The sequence below is a fragment of the Sycon ciliatum genome, chromosome 3 (genome assembly GCF_964019385.1).
Source record: "Sycon ciliatum chromosome 3, ocSycCili1.1, whole genome shotgun sequence".
Lineage (NCBI taxonomy): Eukaryota > Metazoa > Porifera > Calcarea > Leucosolenida > Sycettidae > Sycon > Sycon ciliatum.
The window spans coordinates 3055045-3070813 of NC_088645.1; the positions used below are offsets into that span (position 1 = coordinate 3055045).

Below are 15769 nucleotides of genomic sequence, written 5' to 3' on the forward strand. Positions count from 1 at the left end.
CATGCTCATCCAGAAACGGTGCAAGCTGATACACCTTCGACCCAGGCTTCACTGGTTGACCTTGCTTGATCAGCTCAAGATCCTCAGCGAAACATGCGGCTTGAACGATGCGGTACAATACATTGTCTGCTGCAAAATAGAGTTCAGCACGAGGCTCAGTGTGCTTCCACTGCAACATCCGAGTCACCATGCCCTGTGCCCTCGACCATTTACTGAATCGGAGCCACCATTCCTTATCAGATTCTCGACTACAGGTGGTGGCTGACACTCGTACTTCTACACTGGACTCATCTGTAGCTGCGGTTGAGGATGCGGTGGGCCAGTCATTGGGCTCCGTGATCCAGGTTGGTCCGCCCCTCCAGAACGGACTACGGATCTGCTGTGCACTACTCCCCCGCGACGGTAAATCTGCTGGGTTGTGAAGGCCTGGGCAATGGTTCCACACAATGCCGACCTTCTTCGATATCTCTTGGACTTGACTGACGCGGTTAGCCACAAATGTTTTCCATTTGTACGATGGATTACTGATCCAATGAACGGTAGTGAGACTGTCAGTCCAGCCATAGACTTGCGTGACGGTCACACGCAGCTCCTTCGCCACAAACTCAGCGTAGCGAGCCGCTAGACATACTGCTTGTAACTCAAGGCGGGCTAACGTGGGTGGAGACACGGGTACCACTTTGGCCTTGGCAAATACCAAGTGCGACTGTCCATTGACGACTGCATACAAACAACATCCAAACGCTTTCCCACTGGCATCGGCGAAGGCATGAAGCGCAATCGGCGTGTCAAGATTGCAGCAAATCCAACGTGGTATGTCAATGCTCACCACTTCGGCCAACTCTCCCCACCATTGCGCGCATGCGGCTGCGATGCCATCAGGCAACTTATCATCCCAGTCGCCTCCGACTTTCCAGGCTTGCTGTAGCAGTATCTTTCCGGGCACAACTGCCGGTGCTGCTAGACCTAGCGGATCAAACACTGACGCAACACACTTGAGGAGGGATCGCCGGGTCCAAACAGACGGCCTATCGGACTCGCCTAGCACTGCTATGCTGAGCAAGTCATCACTGGTTTTCCATTTCAGACCGAGAACTTTATCTCCGGCCTCTGGATCGCACGGGATTTCGTTGCCTCCCCACTTGCGTAACTCCATGCCAGCATCCGTAAGCACACGCACGCTGAACTCTTGCATCTCCTTAGCTTCCGAGGCATTTGAGACACTAGAGACCAAATCGTCAACGTAGAAACTCGTGAGCAAGAGATCAATACAATCTCGCTCTTTGGGTGCAGACAACGCCCGTAGCTCCTTCAAGTGATGCTGAATCACCGCAGTAAGCATGTATGGCGAGCAGTTTACGCCAAATGGCAGTTTCGTTAGCCTCCTGGTTAACAGTTCATCGCTGTCGCTTCGACCGGGCCACAAGAAACGCAGGTACGGACGGTCTTCGGGATTAACCGCGACCATGTAGAAAGCCTTGCGGATGTCTGCTTCCAGCGCGCTCTTATATGCACGGAACCGTAATAGCATACCTGCGAGACTCGGCAATAGCGACGGTCCAGGGTCAACCATGTCGTTCAACGACTTGCCATCTGGCGCCGTCGCCGAGGCATTGAACACCACTCTTAACTTCGTGGTTGCAGCGTGCTCGCGGAACACACCATAATGCGGTACATAGTACCCGGCATCGCTCTCACATGGCTCCAGCTCAATTGCTCCAAGCTCGCGGTACTCCCTGATCAGCACATCATCATAGAGCGCACGCTTCCCATTCCTCTTCAGCTTTTCAAGAAGCCGCGTTGCGATGACTCTAGCTTGAGCAAAGTTATCCGTTGGCCGACGCTCATTTCGCCACAAGAGACCCACTTGGTACCCGCTGCCCTGGCGACATAGCGGGATAGATGGCAGGTGCTGATGTTGTTCTGGAGGTTCATCCAACTGCCATAGTTTGTCGATGTGGGCTGTGACACATGACACGGTCACCGGCTGACTGTTTCGACTTGGTGCAGACGCTGGACCAGATAATACATTACCTATCTCTGTGTTCCACACCGTCTCACCATTAACTTCCTTCTTGCTGTGCAGTACCGCGTTGATATAGTCTGCACCAATCAGCATATGTATTTCGTCTGATGTCCCTTGTTGAGGCTTGTCACTCAGCTCTACTCCCCAACTGTGCCACTGCGCAATGGTCTGCGGACTTGCGCACTTCAGGTCCAGCTCAAGCGTTGGTTTCACGAACGCGCGTACCCGAATGCTAGCGGAGCTACCCTGGATCGTGATGGCGTACTTATCCATGCGCTGTTGGGTTGGTTCCGCGCCGAACGGCTTCACCTCTACATTTTCAACCCCAACGTGTTCTGCATCGATTGCTGACACCAACGCTGCAGTCACGAATGACGCCTCAGCACCCGAGTCCAGGAACACGCGAACCTTCGCGTTTCGAGTTCTCCCCTCAACTCGTGCCACTCCGGTCATCAGCCGCACACTTGGCGAGTGTAGACAGCACGACCCAACATTCTTCTCCGTAACTATCTCAGTCGGTTTCTCCCGGCTGTAACCTGCTCTATCCAACACATCATGTATTAGCAGGTGGTGTTTCCTCTGGCATTTCGTGCATCTCGAGCCTGACCGACATTCTCTGGCCATATGGCCATACTTAAGGCAGTTCCAGCAGAGTCTCTCTCGCTGCAGAAAACCCTTTCTCCCTTCCTGTGGCAGCGACTTTAGCTGCTTCTCTGCATCTGCAACCGATATCGCCATGCACTGTGCCGACGCCGTGGGCCTTGGCACGGATCGTTCTACTGGCTTCCTGGCAGTATCACCCTGTCGTCCGTGCGCGACCTGGTAAGACGCGCCGTGCTCCTGTACCTGGCGCAGTGACATCCCGTAGCACTGCCGTTCGACCAGGTACGTCTTCATCTCAGGTCCGCATTGCTCCAAGATTACCTGCTTGGCCATTGCTTGCAGCACCGGGGACATTTTTCCTATATCGGCGCTATACTTGGTGTCCCCCTCGCCATCTTCTGTGATAGCGAGTGTGGCCCACACCTCTACCTCTCGGCAAACACGGACAACGTATTGATGAAACGACTCATCTGACCGCTGCTTGCCTGTCAGCAATGTCTTCCACGCTTTATCCGGAGTCTTTCCGAGCGAGGCAAGCAACTCTCGTTTTGCTTCCTCGTAATTATTGCATCCAATACATATCCTCTCCGCTTTGCTACCCGCTAGCGCGATGCGCAGTCGCAGCAGCCATTCGCTTTCTTCGAACTCGTTCTTGGAACAGATGTCCTCGAACAGGTCAAGATAACGCTCCAATGGCTGCGTTCCATCATATGAGGGGATTTTCATCACCGGTTGACGCCCACCGCTGTGACTGGGAGATTCCTCTGTACCTCCCATCGTGGCTTTACCCTCACCCTCCTGCGCATTGGCGATGCACTCGTTAATCTCCTTTAGTGTTTTGGCAAACTCGGTGCGGAGCGCCTCCTCTCGCCGTCTGGCACTGCGCTCCTCACGCTCCGCGTACTGTTGGAGCCTCTGCTCCACATGTACCTTCAACAACTCGCCTTCTAATCCTAACCGCTCTCCATTGTCGATAAAGCTGGCTTCCAAATTGTTCCATAGTTCCTCTGCCATGCTCGCTCCAATCCTGGCGTGGTCGCCAAATGTTGTGAACCCTGCAAGATTCTCTAAATTGTCAGGATCGTACGACCACACGGCACGAGGACAACTCTTTTCCTTTACACAGTATATTTCACTTCATCTGATAATTAACAATGAACACTAATAACACCAGCTATTTATAGCATGCAAAAACAGCGTACATGCAAAACATAAGCAGATAAAACTGGACATAACAGCGTATACAGCAAAACGCACATAACGCATATAGCGTATGCCATGCAGCAACATCAGCGGTACGGCGGAGTCGAAATACAACATTTCAACGAATACAATGCCATAAGCGCGAAGACCTTTCCCAATTGAGAACTGGTGGTTTACAACACTTAGCGTAGAAGTGACTATGGAAGAACATAGTAAAAGCTATGGAAGCACATAGTAAGAGGATATTATTACTATTATGCACTTACGATGCAATGTCAGCGGTGGTAAACCGCCCACAAATTCGCACGTGCTGAATGGACTTGGGAATTGGGAAATGAAAAATAAAAATAAAAAGAGCAACGACAACAGAAATAGAAACACAGGTTAAAGGGCATTGTCGACTCCGTTTTGAGAATAATCCAGTAAAATGGTGGCAGGTGGATGCAAATCCACGCACTACGTTAAGAGAGGAATTTTGTTGGTATTTAAAAAAGATGTTAATTATTATTACCGCAGCAGTTATGAAAAGCAGTACTGTGATATTTCGGAGCAATATTATTTGGTTTTAGTCTTAGACGCCACTATTGGACTTGCAGACGTCCTTGCAAAGGTCCTTCCACTCCCCTCTGCCCTGTGCAATCTCCTGGAGGGAGAGGAGATCAGACAACGTCTTGAGTCCCCTCCGCCCCACTCTCTGCAGGTCACGGGATAGCACGATAGGCAGAGTCGTTCTTGGCCGTCCCCTCCACACTGTTTCCTTCACCTGGTAATAGTTAATCATAGCCGCCACAGCAGGACATCCGTCAGGCATGCGCAGTATATGGCCAAAGAGTCTCCATCTGGCTAGGCGAACAAAGTTAGATATCGGTTGTGCTTTGCACCTCTTGTAGAGAGCAGCATTGCTTATTGTTTGTGGCCACCTAATACCGATGAGACTACGCAACTGCCTGCGGTGAAACGAATCCAGTTGGGCCTCGGCCACTGAAGTGGGTGCCCAGGTGCCGCTGTTGTACAGTAAGACTGGCATCACGAATACGTTGTACAGCCTCAGTCTCAATTCCTCACGCACTAATGTTCTCCGCTTCCAAAGACTGTACATTGCTCTGTAGGACGATGTGGCGAGCTGTTTTCGCCTGGTGATGTCTTCGTCGTCACCAATCAGAGAACCTAACTTTTTCGTCATTCTCCATTCTTCCGAGACTCGATCCTGCTGCCGGGTGAGTTTTGTGTATTCGGTCTTCTCTGCGTTGACATGGAGATTCCATTGCCTGAGAACTGTTGCGGCAAGAGGTTCAAGTTGAGCTAGCCAAGCAGATGAGGTACTGACAAAATCGGTGTCGTCCGCGTAGATGATGTCGATTGGTAGAGTGCTATCTGCAGGACAGCGAGGTGGGGCTGTGGCGAGGACATCGCGCAGTGCTGCGTCTAGATAGACTACAAATAGCACAGGGGAAAGTGAGTCTCCCGGTGGAGTGCCAATTGTTGTGTGGAAAGGGGTAGACTCAAAACCTCCAAGTCGAACACTCAGCGTCGTGTTAGCGATGAGCAACCTTACCAAACGTAGGTCATCCGGAAGTAGGAAGGTCTCCAAAACGGCCAGAAGTCGGTGTAGAGGAATGGTGTCAAATGCTTTTGACATGTCTATACCCAGAATTTCAATGACATACTTATATTTCTGGACTGTTGCTGCAAGCCATTTGTGACACCAAACTGCATCTGCCGTTGATCGTCCTGCCCGGAATCCACTCTGGTTGTCACTGAGAAAGGTATTAACTCTATGTGAGATGCGTTTCAGGGTGAGAAGTGACACCGCCTTCCTGAGGGCAGTTAGAAGCACTATGGGACGAAGATTTCCAGGTGGTCCCTTCTTTTTGTTAGGTTTTTGAAGAGAAATCAGTGTGCCTAGGCCGAGGTTTAATGGCTGATGGGTTTTGAAGACCCTGTTCAACAGGCGGATCATAGCCTCCAGGAGTTTCTCACCACCATATTTCAGGAGTTCAGCCGCAATGCCATCCGGGCCACATGCTCTACCATTGTTTAGTTTCTTGAAGCTATCTCGGAGCTCGGAAGTTGTGATAGGCCGATCGAGTGGTCTAGGCTCACCGATGAAGGGCTCTATGGCTGAAGCATGTTCATCTGTAAACTGGCGTTGGAAATGTTCTTTAACGATAGCTACTGCTTCCTGGGCTCTGCCGACCAGTTTGCCGTGTTGATCCTGCACTACCGGGGTCACTGCCGGCCGCCTCCGCATTGTGGCAACTGCCTTGAACATTTGTGCGCCGTTCTTCAGTTTCTCTACTTCCTTAGCCTTCAGGTCCAGTTCTGCCTCGGCACGGTCTAGGCACAGCTTCCGCACCTTGTGTTGAATTCGGTTACGTTTGGTTTTGAGGGATTCTCTCTTCTTGTCGTCAGTGACAAATGTCAGCTGTATGCGCAGCTGCCTCTGCTCCTTCGATAGGGCTTCCAGTTCTGCATCATCGTATTTTTGGTGTTTTTTTCTCTTGGTGTATCCCACAGTTGTTGCTGCTGCACTGTGAATGTGTTTTTGAATAGCGTTCCAGTTCTCCTGCACGTCGTCTCCTGCCTCCCCAGTAGGCTCTGCAAGTGAATCTGATAGCTTCTTTGCATAGGCGAGCTGTACTTCTTTCTCTGATGCCAGGCGTAGTGTATTGACACTGGGCTGTCTGCTTATGGCATATTGGCGCTAGCTAAATGAGCGTGCCAATTGTATGAATAATGTGATACAATTGATCCCAGTCCTCTGAAGTACATACAATATCACACCAACATGGGTGTCCCAATCTAGGCGATTGTCAAGGTGAACGCCGAGGTAGCGCGTAGAAGACGCTGAAGGGAGGAGACAATCGCCGCCTTTGATTGTTACTTCCTGTACATGCTGCTGGGGAGATATAGTCAAAACCTGGCTCTTGGCGGCGTTCAAGATGAGGCCTCGAGACTTCAGCCAACCGGCCAGAGCAGTTGCCGCTGTGGTGAGGGTTCTAAGATCCTTTGCTAGTGATTGTAGATCAAAGAAGGCTGCACGTAGTTCCAAGCAGTCGATATGAATGTGCTTCTCCGCCAGTGTCCAAAGTCCTGATGCATGGCGATGACCACAGACTGCTCCCCAGCCGACTGTTGATGCTGCATCCGTCTGCATTACCAGGTCTGGAACTGGCAGAGGAATAGAGCGCACATTGAATCCCTCCACGTGCTGAAGCTACCAAGACAAATCCTCCAATGCTGCTTCGGAAAGCCGGAAAAAACGAGAGCGCTGCTGAGGAAATCAGCTCCAGGATACTGGAAAGGCGTCGAGCCGTACCCTGCCTCTGGGCAATTAAGCTCCGGCAAGTTGTCAAAGTCCGATGGACCTTGTCCGTAGGTAATTCTAATGTCATGGCTATTGAACTGATCTGGAATCCCAGAAATTCCAACACCTGTAAGAGCTGAGGTTCTGACCTGCTGGAGTTTACCTGGAAACCCAGGGACAGCAACAGATTAATGAGATTAGCCGCATGCTGCAACGTCTCTTGAAATGATCTAGCCATGATGAGTATATGGTCCAGGTACACGACCAGACGTACACCCTGTAGTTGGAAACAGGTGACCACCGGTTAAAGGAGCTTGGTGAGGTGCCGTGGAGCAGATACAGGTCAAACAGGACAGGCGCAAATCGGTACTACCGACTCTGCCACAGCACCTAAAGGAAGCGACGGAGGGTTGGATGCACTGGCATTGACATGTAAGCGTTGATTAGGTCCACTTTCACCATAAAATCTTTCTTTATCAGTGCGTCCCACATGGTGGCAATACCTTCCATTACAAAATGGTGGTATTGCACAAACCGGTTCAATTCCCGCAGTTCGGCCACTGGGCCCATCTTACCATTCTTTTTCGGTACACACAGTGGACTGAGAAAGCCAGGTGTGCCAGGGGCACCTTTTCCCGGGCATTGTTCTCTTGCAGTGCCTCCATTTCCTCTGTCACCGCTGCTGTTAAATCTTAGGACATCTTCCTGGGGAGTGGCTTCCACCACTGGACTGGTTCCTGACTGAACTCCAGGCAAAACATTCGCACATATTCCGTGACTTCTGAGTCTTCGGTTAGATGACGCCAGCGTCTGGTCTGACCACCAATTAGGCCGCTCGGACGTCCCTGGACCTCCGAGGCGGCCAACCTCCAGTCCAAACCCCACTTGGGTAACTAGGTGCATCCACACTGCAGTTCTGGTGGTAATGCCTGCAAGCACACCTCTAGAAGGAAACGCATTAGGCGCAGTTTGGCTTCAGAGGGCCTTGCTTGTTGTCGGGCTGTTGGTGTGACCGGGGTTGACACTGCGGCTTCTTGGAGTAATGTGGACGGTGAAGGACATGGCTTGCGGAGGTCCACCCATTCTTGCGGGCTCCTCTCCCTCAAAAAACGGCACAGGGGAAGCCTCCGAAGGCTTGCGGCATTTGGTGTTGCTATTCCTCTGGTCTTGTTCGAAGCTTGGCGGCCGTCTGTCTTTTCCAGCCACATGGCCATGACTTGCAGGCAGCGTATGACGTACATCGGCCCAGGCATTGTCCGGTTCCGCTCACTCAGTTATCTGCTCGTTCTGGGCAGAGCCAAATATTGACTAACCAGGGTTAGCAAGATCTGCTGGGGCTAGGATAGAGAGCTTGCGGTGGATCTTAAATAAACAGATGGAACGTCGTTTTATGGTGAGTGCCTGTTTAGCATCTACCGGGAGACGCAGTGCAGCCGTAGCGGCCTCCTGGATCTCAGGGCCGGCGGAACCGGTCAGGCTGGTCCGGCCATGGCTTCACCACTTTCCCAGCTGGATGGTTCATGTGATTCGTGCAAAACCGGTGTAAAAAATGCCAGACGCCTCTCGAGTGGGCGCAAGGCTTGGCCCAGAGCCTGCTGGACTAGAGAAAAAACATCCTGAGGTGCGCATTCCATACCGAAACTCAGACAACAGAAAACTTCAACTAAGCACTTCCTCGAGCAAAGAAAAAAAAGGTGAAGAAGAAGGTAGAGTTTCCGCGTTTGAGCTGATGGATTACGTGTGGGGCAGTTTTCTTTCACGAAATTTTTCTCCCAATTTGTAGTATAACTGCTATCTCGAGCAAAGGAAAACCCGATTTCAGGTCGGTATACACTGTTATATCGAATCCCAAAGCTCCGATATGGAAATTGAATATGGGGATCCAAGAGAAAGTTTCACACCTTTCTATGGTATGATGGCTTTTAGGAGAGGAGAAACTATCATAAGGAAATGTGGGTTGATAACACTATCTACCAGACCAATGACTTACTGTAGAGTAATACAGCAGATGCAGTTTACATGTCTTGCTATACATCAAGAAGATGATGAAAATTGTGTATTGAGATAGATGTGGGTGCTGGTTTCTATAAACTAACCTTCACCCGATGATTGCCAGCATCAGCAATAAAGACCTTTCCATCATTGCTGATTGTGATGCCATATGGATAACTGAACTGCACCCTGCCATTACCCTCGCTACCAAATGATGTAGAGGTATCACGAATAGACCTATAGTGATTTTGTGTTGCAACCTGTAGATACACAGTACAGATTATATTGATAAGTTAACAATCCTGACCAGGTGAAAATCATACTAGCTTGTTGGCCAATCAGTATTCGTCATACAATCTGTTCACATAACGGGAGAAAAAATAATAATGAATGTTGAATATGTTATCCATGTGGTCTTCATAACATACCGTGCTATGTGCACAGTGTTTGATTACGTATTGTCTTAACAAGGAACACATATCAAGAAACGGTGTAGGAATTCACTGCACGGGAAAACAAAACACTTCAAAAAGCTGTGCGCTGTAAATCAGGCTGAGTAGTATTGGTCAATTCTTCAGCTTTTCACTTATCATTGTGATCAGGCTGAGCCCCATTCCCCCAGTGCTGTATTGATGAAGCCACAAAGGACAGAACCGGTGTGTGTGTTCGTTTTTGTGTTTGTGTGTGTGTGTGTGTGTGTGTGTGTGTGTGTGTGTGTGTGTGTGTGCGTGTGTGTGTGTGTGCGTGCGCGCATGCGTGCGTGCGCGAGTGTGTGTGTGTGTGTGTGTGTGTGTGTGTTTGTGGTGCCACATAGTTCGGTTGGTGGGTACACTTATGCCTGATTGTGTTGGGTGTGTTGCCAAAGGTGTGGCTGCTTGAAGGTGTAATGTTGTACCTGCCACCTTTGTTGGTTCCAGGGTTCATATACTTTCTATTTTAAGTATACATACCTGTTAACCTAGAGTTTTGTATACTTTTGGGGATTTCAGGGTGATTTCCCCGAAGTTTTAGGGATTTCAGGGGCTGTCGGCCGTTGCGCGGTTCAATAGCCAATTGAGTCATTTTTCCAAGATTCCTTTTGGGTCCCTCTCCCCTCTCCCGGGGAGACCCACGTGACCAGTTTTGGCAGTGACAACAAGTACAAGTACAAGTGTGTGTGTGTATGTGTGTATGTGTGTATGTATGTGTGTTTGTGTGAGGGGGGGGGGGGGCTCGGTGGTGAAATTACGTCCTCCGGAAACATAAAATTCATGACTTTTTCACGTGACTTTTCTGTGAGCAACTCTGCTCGACGAAAGTGTATTATTGGAAGGAAAACACTCCAACACACTCAATGGACATGTATTCAAAAATCTGCAAGACCGATTGATGGGAATAGAGTCTCAGTCTAAGTTGCCATTGGTCGATTCATCACCGCTGGAACCAACCAAAGTAGCAGGTCGATCTACGTGTTCTCGCATGTCACAGTGCAGCTTGTTGTTGTTGTTGTTTCTGTATTTTACTTCACCATATGAACAGGCAAGACTGCCTTCTCACCGGGGCTATTGGCCCACGGCTCTCACAATATGATGAAAATGTTTAAAATGTGTATGAAGAAGAAAGGAACGGAAAAGAAGATGAAATGAAAGGAAAGAAAACATTAGTTATTAATTTTATGAAGGGGAGGGGGTAGGAAATGGGTATTATCATAGTTGATGAGAGAACTTTGATATCAAATATTCTTGTTCTATAGACTATTTAGTACGGGCATTTCAAGAGAGTCATGCATGGGCAAGGCAGGATTTGGACTAGGATAGAGGACAAGAACATAATTGATGAGCATCTGTTCAGGCAAAATCTGTGAAGAAGACATAGTAGGCACAACATCGGAGAGCTAGTTGAGGACGGAGATAAGGTCATAGCCAGACAGCAATGCTTGAAACGTGTGGCGTGCGTCGCAAGCTCGAATATCAGCAGTGAGAGAGTTCCATGTGGTACTGCCAACAAAGGCGATAGAGCTACGGCCTGAGGGACCAGGTAGGAACGGGACTCTGAGCAGCTGGCTAACCTGACCACGCATGACACAACTTCTGTCCACATCCGTGGCAATGAGGGAGTAGTAGTATGTGAACAGTGAGCTAGCTCTGCCATGAAGGCAGCGGAAGACGAAGAGAAGCAGACGTTGCATGTACAACTGGTGGAGCTGAGGCAATGATAGTCTGACAAACAGGAGAGCAATGGGGGTCGTTCTGTGAAGTTGGAAGATGGCTCGTATGCCAGACTTAACAATGCGTGTCAGTTGATGTAGCAGCAGTTTGGATAGAGCGGGACAGAAACAGTTGAAGGCATAGCAGAGAACAGACTGGATCATACTCATGTACCAGGCCCGGCGGGCATTTCTCCGCGTCCCAGATCGTCTTCGCTGTTACTAGTACTTCAAAGTATATGGTTTACACATGTGCCTTCCCTAGCATCTCTCTATGTAAGTAACGCTCTTTCTTTTTTCTTCTTCATTTTCTCTCTTTGATTTGTATTTTTGTTCTCGGTCCGTGGTTGGTTTCACCTTTACTTCTTTTTTATTGGCTATTTTCATTATGTGACATGAAGTGCAAACAGTAAATACATAAATAAAAATCTAGGGGGAGACCGCGGTGACGCTGGTACTCATCGCCTCCGCTCTCGAGGGTGCCCCGGAACGACGACGCGTACAGGAAAAGCCGAACATTTTGCATGTTATCTGCATTGTAGTCGTACCATCACTTCACAACTGCAACTTGTATGTGACCAAGGAGACATCGGAGTGGAGGCTGCTGAACAGAGCAAGATCTTCCACGTTGAATACGCGGTAGCGGGCGACGACTTCGATTTTGCACTTTTTAGCTTTGCTGTGCTGAACGAAGTGAGTCACTTCTTTGCGTAATGGAGTTTTCACATCCTGCTGACCTGTTCGCACTTTGGCTGGTGTTTTCGGGGATGACGCAGATTCCAAAAAAGCTAGCTGCTATCCCTGTCATACTATTCTTGCTCCTCAGTACCTTTGCCCTTCTCTTTCTCATTGTGAACCAAAAACTGTAAACAACGAGCAGTTAGCCCAGTTCTTTTGTTGCATGGCAATGTGCCTGTTGGACAAAATGCAAAACATCGTCACTCCCATTGCTTTACAGCACGACATCCTTGCCTTGCGATGACTGTCGTCTTTCGAGAATGTAAATCATGCCTTCCTATGGTTCCAATAATGTCATCTGCCTGTCTTTCATGCCGAGAGAGCCACACAGAGAGCAACAGAACAGGAGCGAAAATTAGTCAAAAAAAGTCGGAGAAAGTACTAACATGGTTGTCATTAAAATTCTGAAATTGGTCCACTTAGCGCAACCTTAGTCTCGTCCTGACGTTTCCTTCATTCTCCTGGGTTTTTAACAATAACCAGTGCATGTCGAAGTAGGTGGTGTTATGTGTGTGCAGCAAAATATCGAGAAAAAAAGGCCAACAAGTAGGAATTCATTGGTCAGAAAAAAATACGTCAAATAGTTGTGGCGTGTAAACCACTTTGAGTAGTAGCGTACTTGAGCGATAAGTGCACAATTTTTTAATGTCCACCACAGATGGGACGCTATTCAAGATAGGGCACTATTCAAGAGAGGGTAATATGTTAAAAGCAAAGAAAGCAACGAAACAGAGCCTAAAGTTTACTGCAACCAATCAAAATCAAAAGAAAGGGCAGCAAGAACTGTGATTTTGATTCTGAAACTACCAATTCAATGACATGGACAAAAGCAGTATCAAAGGATCACCAAACTTGCACATGAGCTTGCTTCCAAGCCGGCAGGGTGGGGAGGGTGGGGGAGGGGGTGGCATTATACAAGAGACGGGTTTCTTTTTTCACTGGCTCTTAGAGACTGGTGCAAATTCGAGATAGGGCTCTAATCGCGAGAGCACGATAGTGGTCAATTCTTCAGCCTTGCAAGCTGTTGCATGCTGCAGTCCCAGGACAACTTAGTACGGCTTCTGTTGTAGTTTCGCTATCATCGTCTCCGGCAATGGGCATCAAAGATTAAAGTTATGCAGAACTGCGACAACAAGGCACAATCTGACAGTGGTACTGAGACATTCGACGACCAGACACCTAGCTCCAACACATGTACCAAGCACCAACCAACAACTTTCCAACTTGGACGTCTCAGGTATGCAAAGTTCCAAATGAATGGAGTTAAAGTGCAGCAAAGATATGCACAAGCTATGTTGCGGGGTAACAAAGACTGCCGAACATTACAGGATGATAAGTGAGACTAGTAAGATAATTAGACGTACCGATCTTACTCCAACTTGAAGACGCAAAGTAACAGACCACCCAACCCGAAGGTATGTAATAATACATGAAGAGGGGAAGCCAAGCGAAGACGATTTCTTGTTTTTACAAAGATCACAGCTCACAGACAAAGACAAAAAATTGCATAGTGGGAGCATAGTGTTGGTGAGGCTTTTGCCCTCAGCCGACCTGAGGTCTTGACGTCATGGGAATTGTGACAAACATGCAGAAAAGTTCCTAAATCACTTCACGTTGGTGCAAATATAATGGGTAAGTTACTAACTTGAAGTTAGGGTTGGTTTGAGTATTGCCGGTGCGCGATGGGAGTCACCAGCAGTGAGCCTCTTGCAAAAAAATGATCGCAAGGCAAAGGCGGAAAAGTTGGGCAGTGCTCAACTCTTGCGATTTGCTCCAGCATTGATCAAGTGCAATTTTGACCGAAAGTGGTTTGTGAACCGTTCGCACCGGGGACCATCGGTGCCGAGAGCCAGATTTTGTCAAAATTTCAAACCAAGGCTCGTCCTAATTTTTCCTAAATTGAAGGTAAAGATGAGATTTGCCATTATTGTAGTCGCTTCAAGATCGCATAGCAAGTCAGCATACCAACCCGTCCTTCACGGTTGCTCTGCTTGTCAGTTGTGCAACTTATGAGACAAAATATAATTGAAAGTAATAAAACATGTGAAGGATACATTGGCAAGTTATTGTAACATCATCGACGTTTGCATGCATAATTTCGACAACATCTCTTACTAGACTGCAATAAAAGGTGTAGAAGTAATTTCATAATCTCCAGTAAAAGTTAGCACCGAGTGACCATCACTAAAAGCCCTTGAACTACTGAAGAAACAGGGAATTCAAGATTTAGTTGACTAACCTGTGGTACCATTTGGGCGCATTATGTACTACTTTGTAGTAGATTCGGTACTCGAACCGTATGCCGGACGGATCAGGAGCTGGCTCACCGCCCGGTCGGCGCCAATTTGGCTGATATGAACCAACCCTTAGGTAAAATTTTAAAAAGATATTCCACAGATGTACGTTTCTCCGTATTGCTGGTGACGGCTGAACAGGTGTGCTTGTCTAAAAATGTATCGTGACCTTAGGAAGGCTGTTGGTCATACTTTCAGCATTTAGGCTCCTCCTCTTATACATCAATAATTATTTCCTTCATCCGTTAAGGTAAAATTTCGTTGCATTTTTTGTGTTCTTGTCATGATATTTCGGTTGGCATTAGACATTAATATGTCCGTAATCCATCTCCTACATAAGGAATCAGTGGTGTTGTCCATTGATCTTACAGGCATTTGAACCTCCGAGAGCATGGAGTCCTTTCGAAAAAATCGGTGAAGCATAACCGTTTCTGGACAGGATATCACCAGAACACAACTCCCATCCAGGCGCATGACACCAAAGTGTGAAAATGAGAAGCAGTTTGAAAGGCCGTGTGGCTTGAAGAAGTGCCCAGAAGCCGGCCAGCCACTGCTGTACCAGCACAATGGTGCAGTTCCGCACACAGCCAAAATCAACACGCGTGGATTTGTTGGGCAGGGGAAATCAAAAGCGTTCGACATTAAGGTTTTTGTTCAGCCAGCAGAAAGTCCCGATCTCAATGTCGACGAATTGGTGTTCTTCCACAGCCTGTAGACAGACGTGTATGTATGGCTTCTTCCATGTCATTCTGGAGCGTGGCGGAGACCACAACTACCAGCGCCACAGCAAAGGTCGTGAAGCTCACAGTTGGAGCAAAGAACTTGGCGATCTCCATGAACAAATCGTGTCTCGGCAATTTGTAAAGGCTGCGGAACAAAAGCTGGCAGCGCTGGAGGTGAAAGTCAGCAGGATGCAGACTCGATGTCATCAGGGAGTGAGCCGCCATAAGATTCAGACGAAGAGTGAGGCTGGACTACTTTAATTGAAATGAGCCGGGTGACATCTGCAAATAACTATCTCAGATATGCTGTTTTGTTTTCCACTCTGCAAAGTGTGTTTGCAGCCATAGATCGCTTTGGACCAAACTGGAAAAAATCAAAGAAGTTTTGTTGAACGGAGGAAGTACTTGTCTTATGTTGTAGTGCTCTGGCTCCTGATCACGATGGTCTTATTCATTTTTCTCTGCGGTGACTGGAGGTGGGTGAAAACTTGAAATGAAGGTCCCCAAAATTGTCCCGAAGTACCGAGTGACGTCACGCCGGACTTGACCACCACGAGTACATTCGTCGCCAAAAACGAAGTCCAGCCCGTATGCTGGTGGATCGTGCCAACTGTCCGATGTACAGTGCATATGTGCCTTCTGAACTCGGACACTGATGTGTACGTTGTACACAATGAGAACGTCAAAAAGGGACAAAAC

The 15769-nt window shown here is 48.4% G+C and overlaps 1 protein-coding gene across 1 annotated transcript in view; it reads right to left on the minus strand.

Annotated features, from left to right (window-relative positions):
* The window catches only part of LOC135811225 (tripartite motif-containing protein 2-like), a 117062-nt gene that overhangs the window by 91299 nt on the left and 9994 nt on the right, over positions 1 to 15769 (minus strand). The window contains exon 2 of the mRNA XM_065324419.1: positions 9236 to 9391. Coding sequence (XP_065180491.1) covers positions 9236 to 9391 — 156 coding nt within the window. The remainder of the gene's footprint in view (positions 1 to 9235; positions 9392 to 15769) is intronic.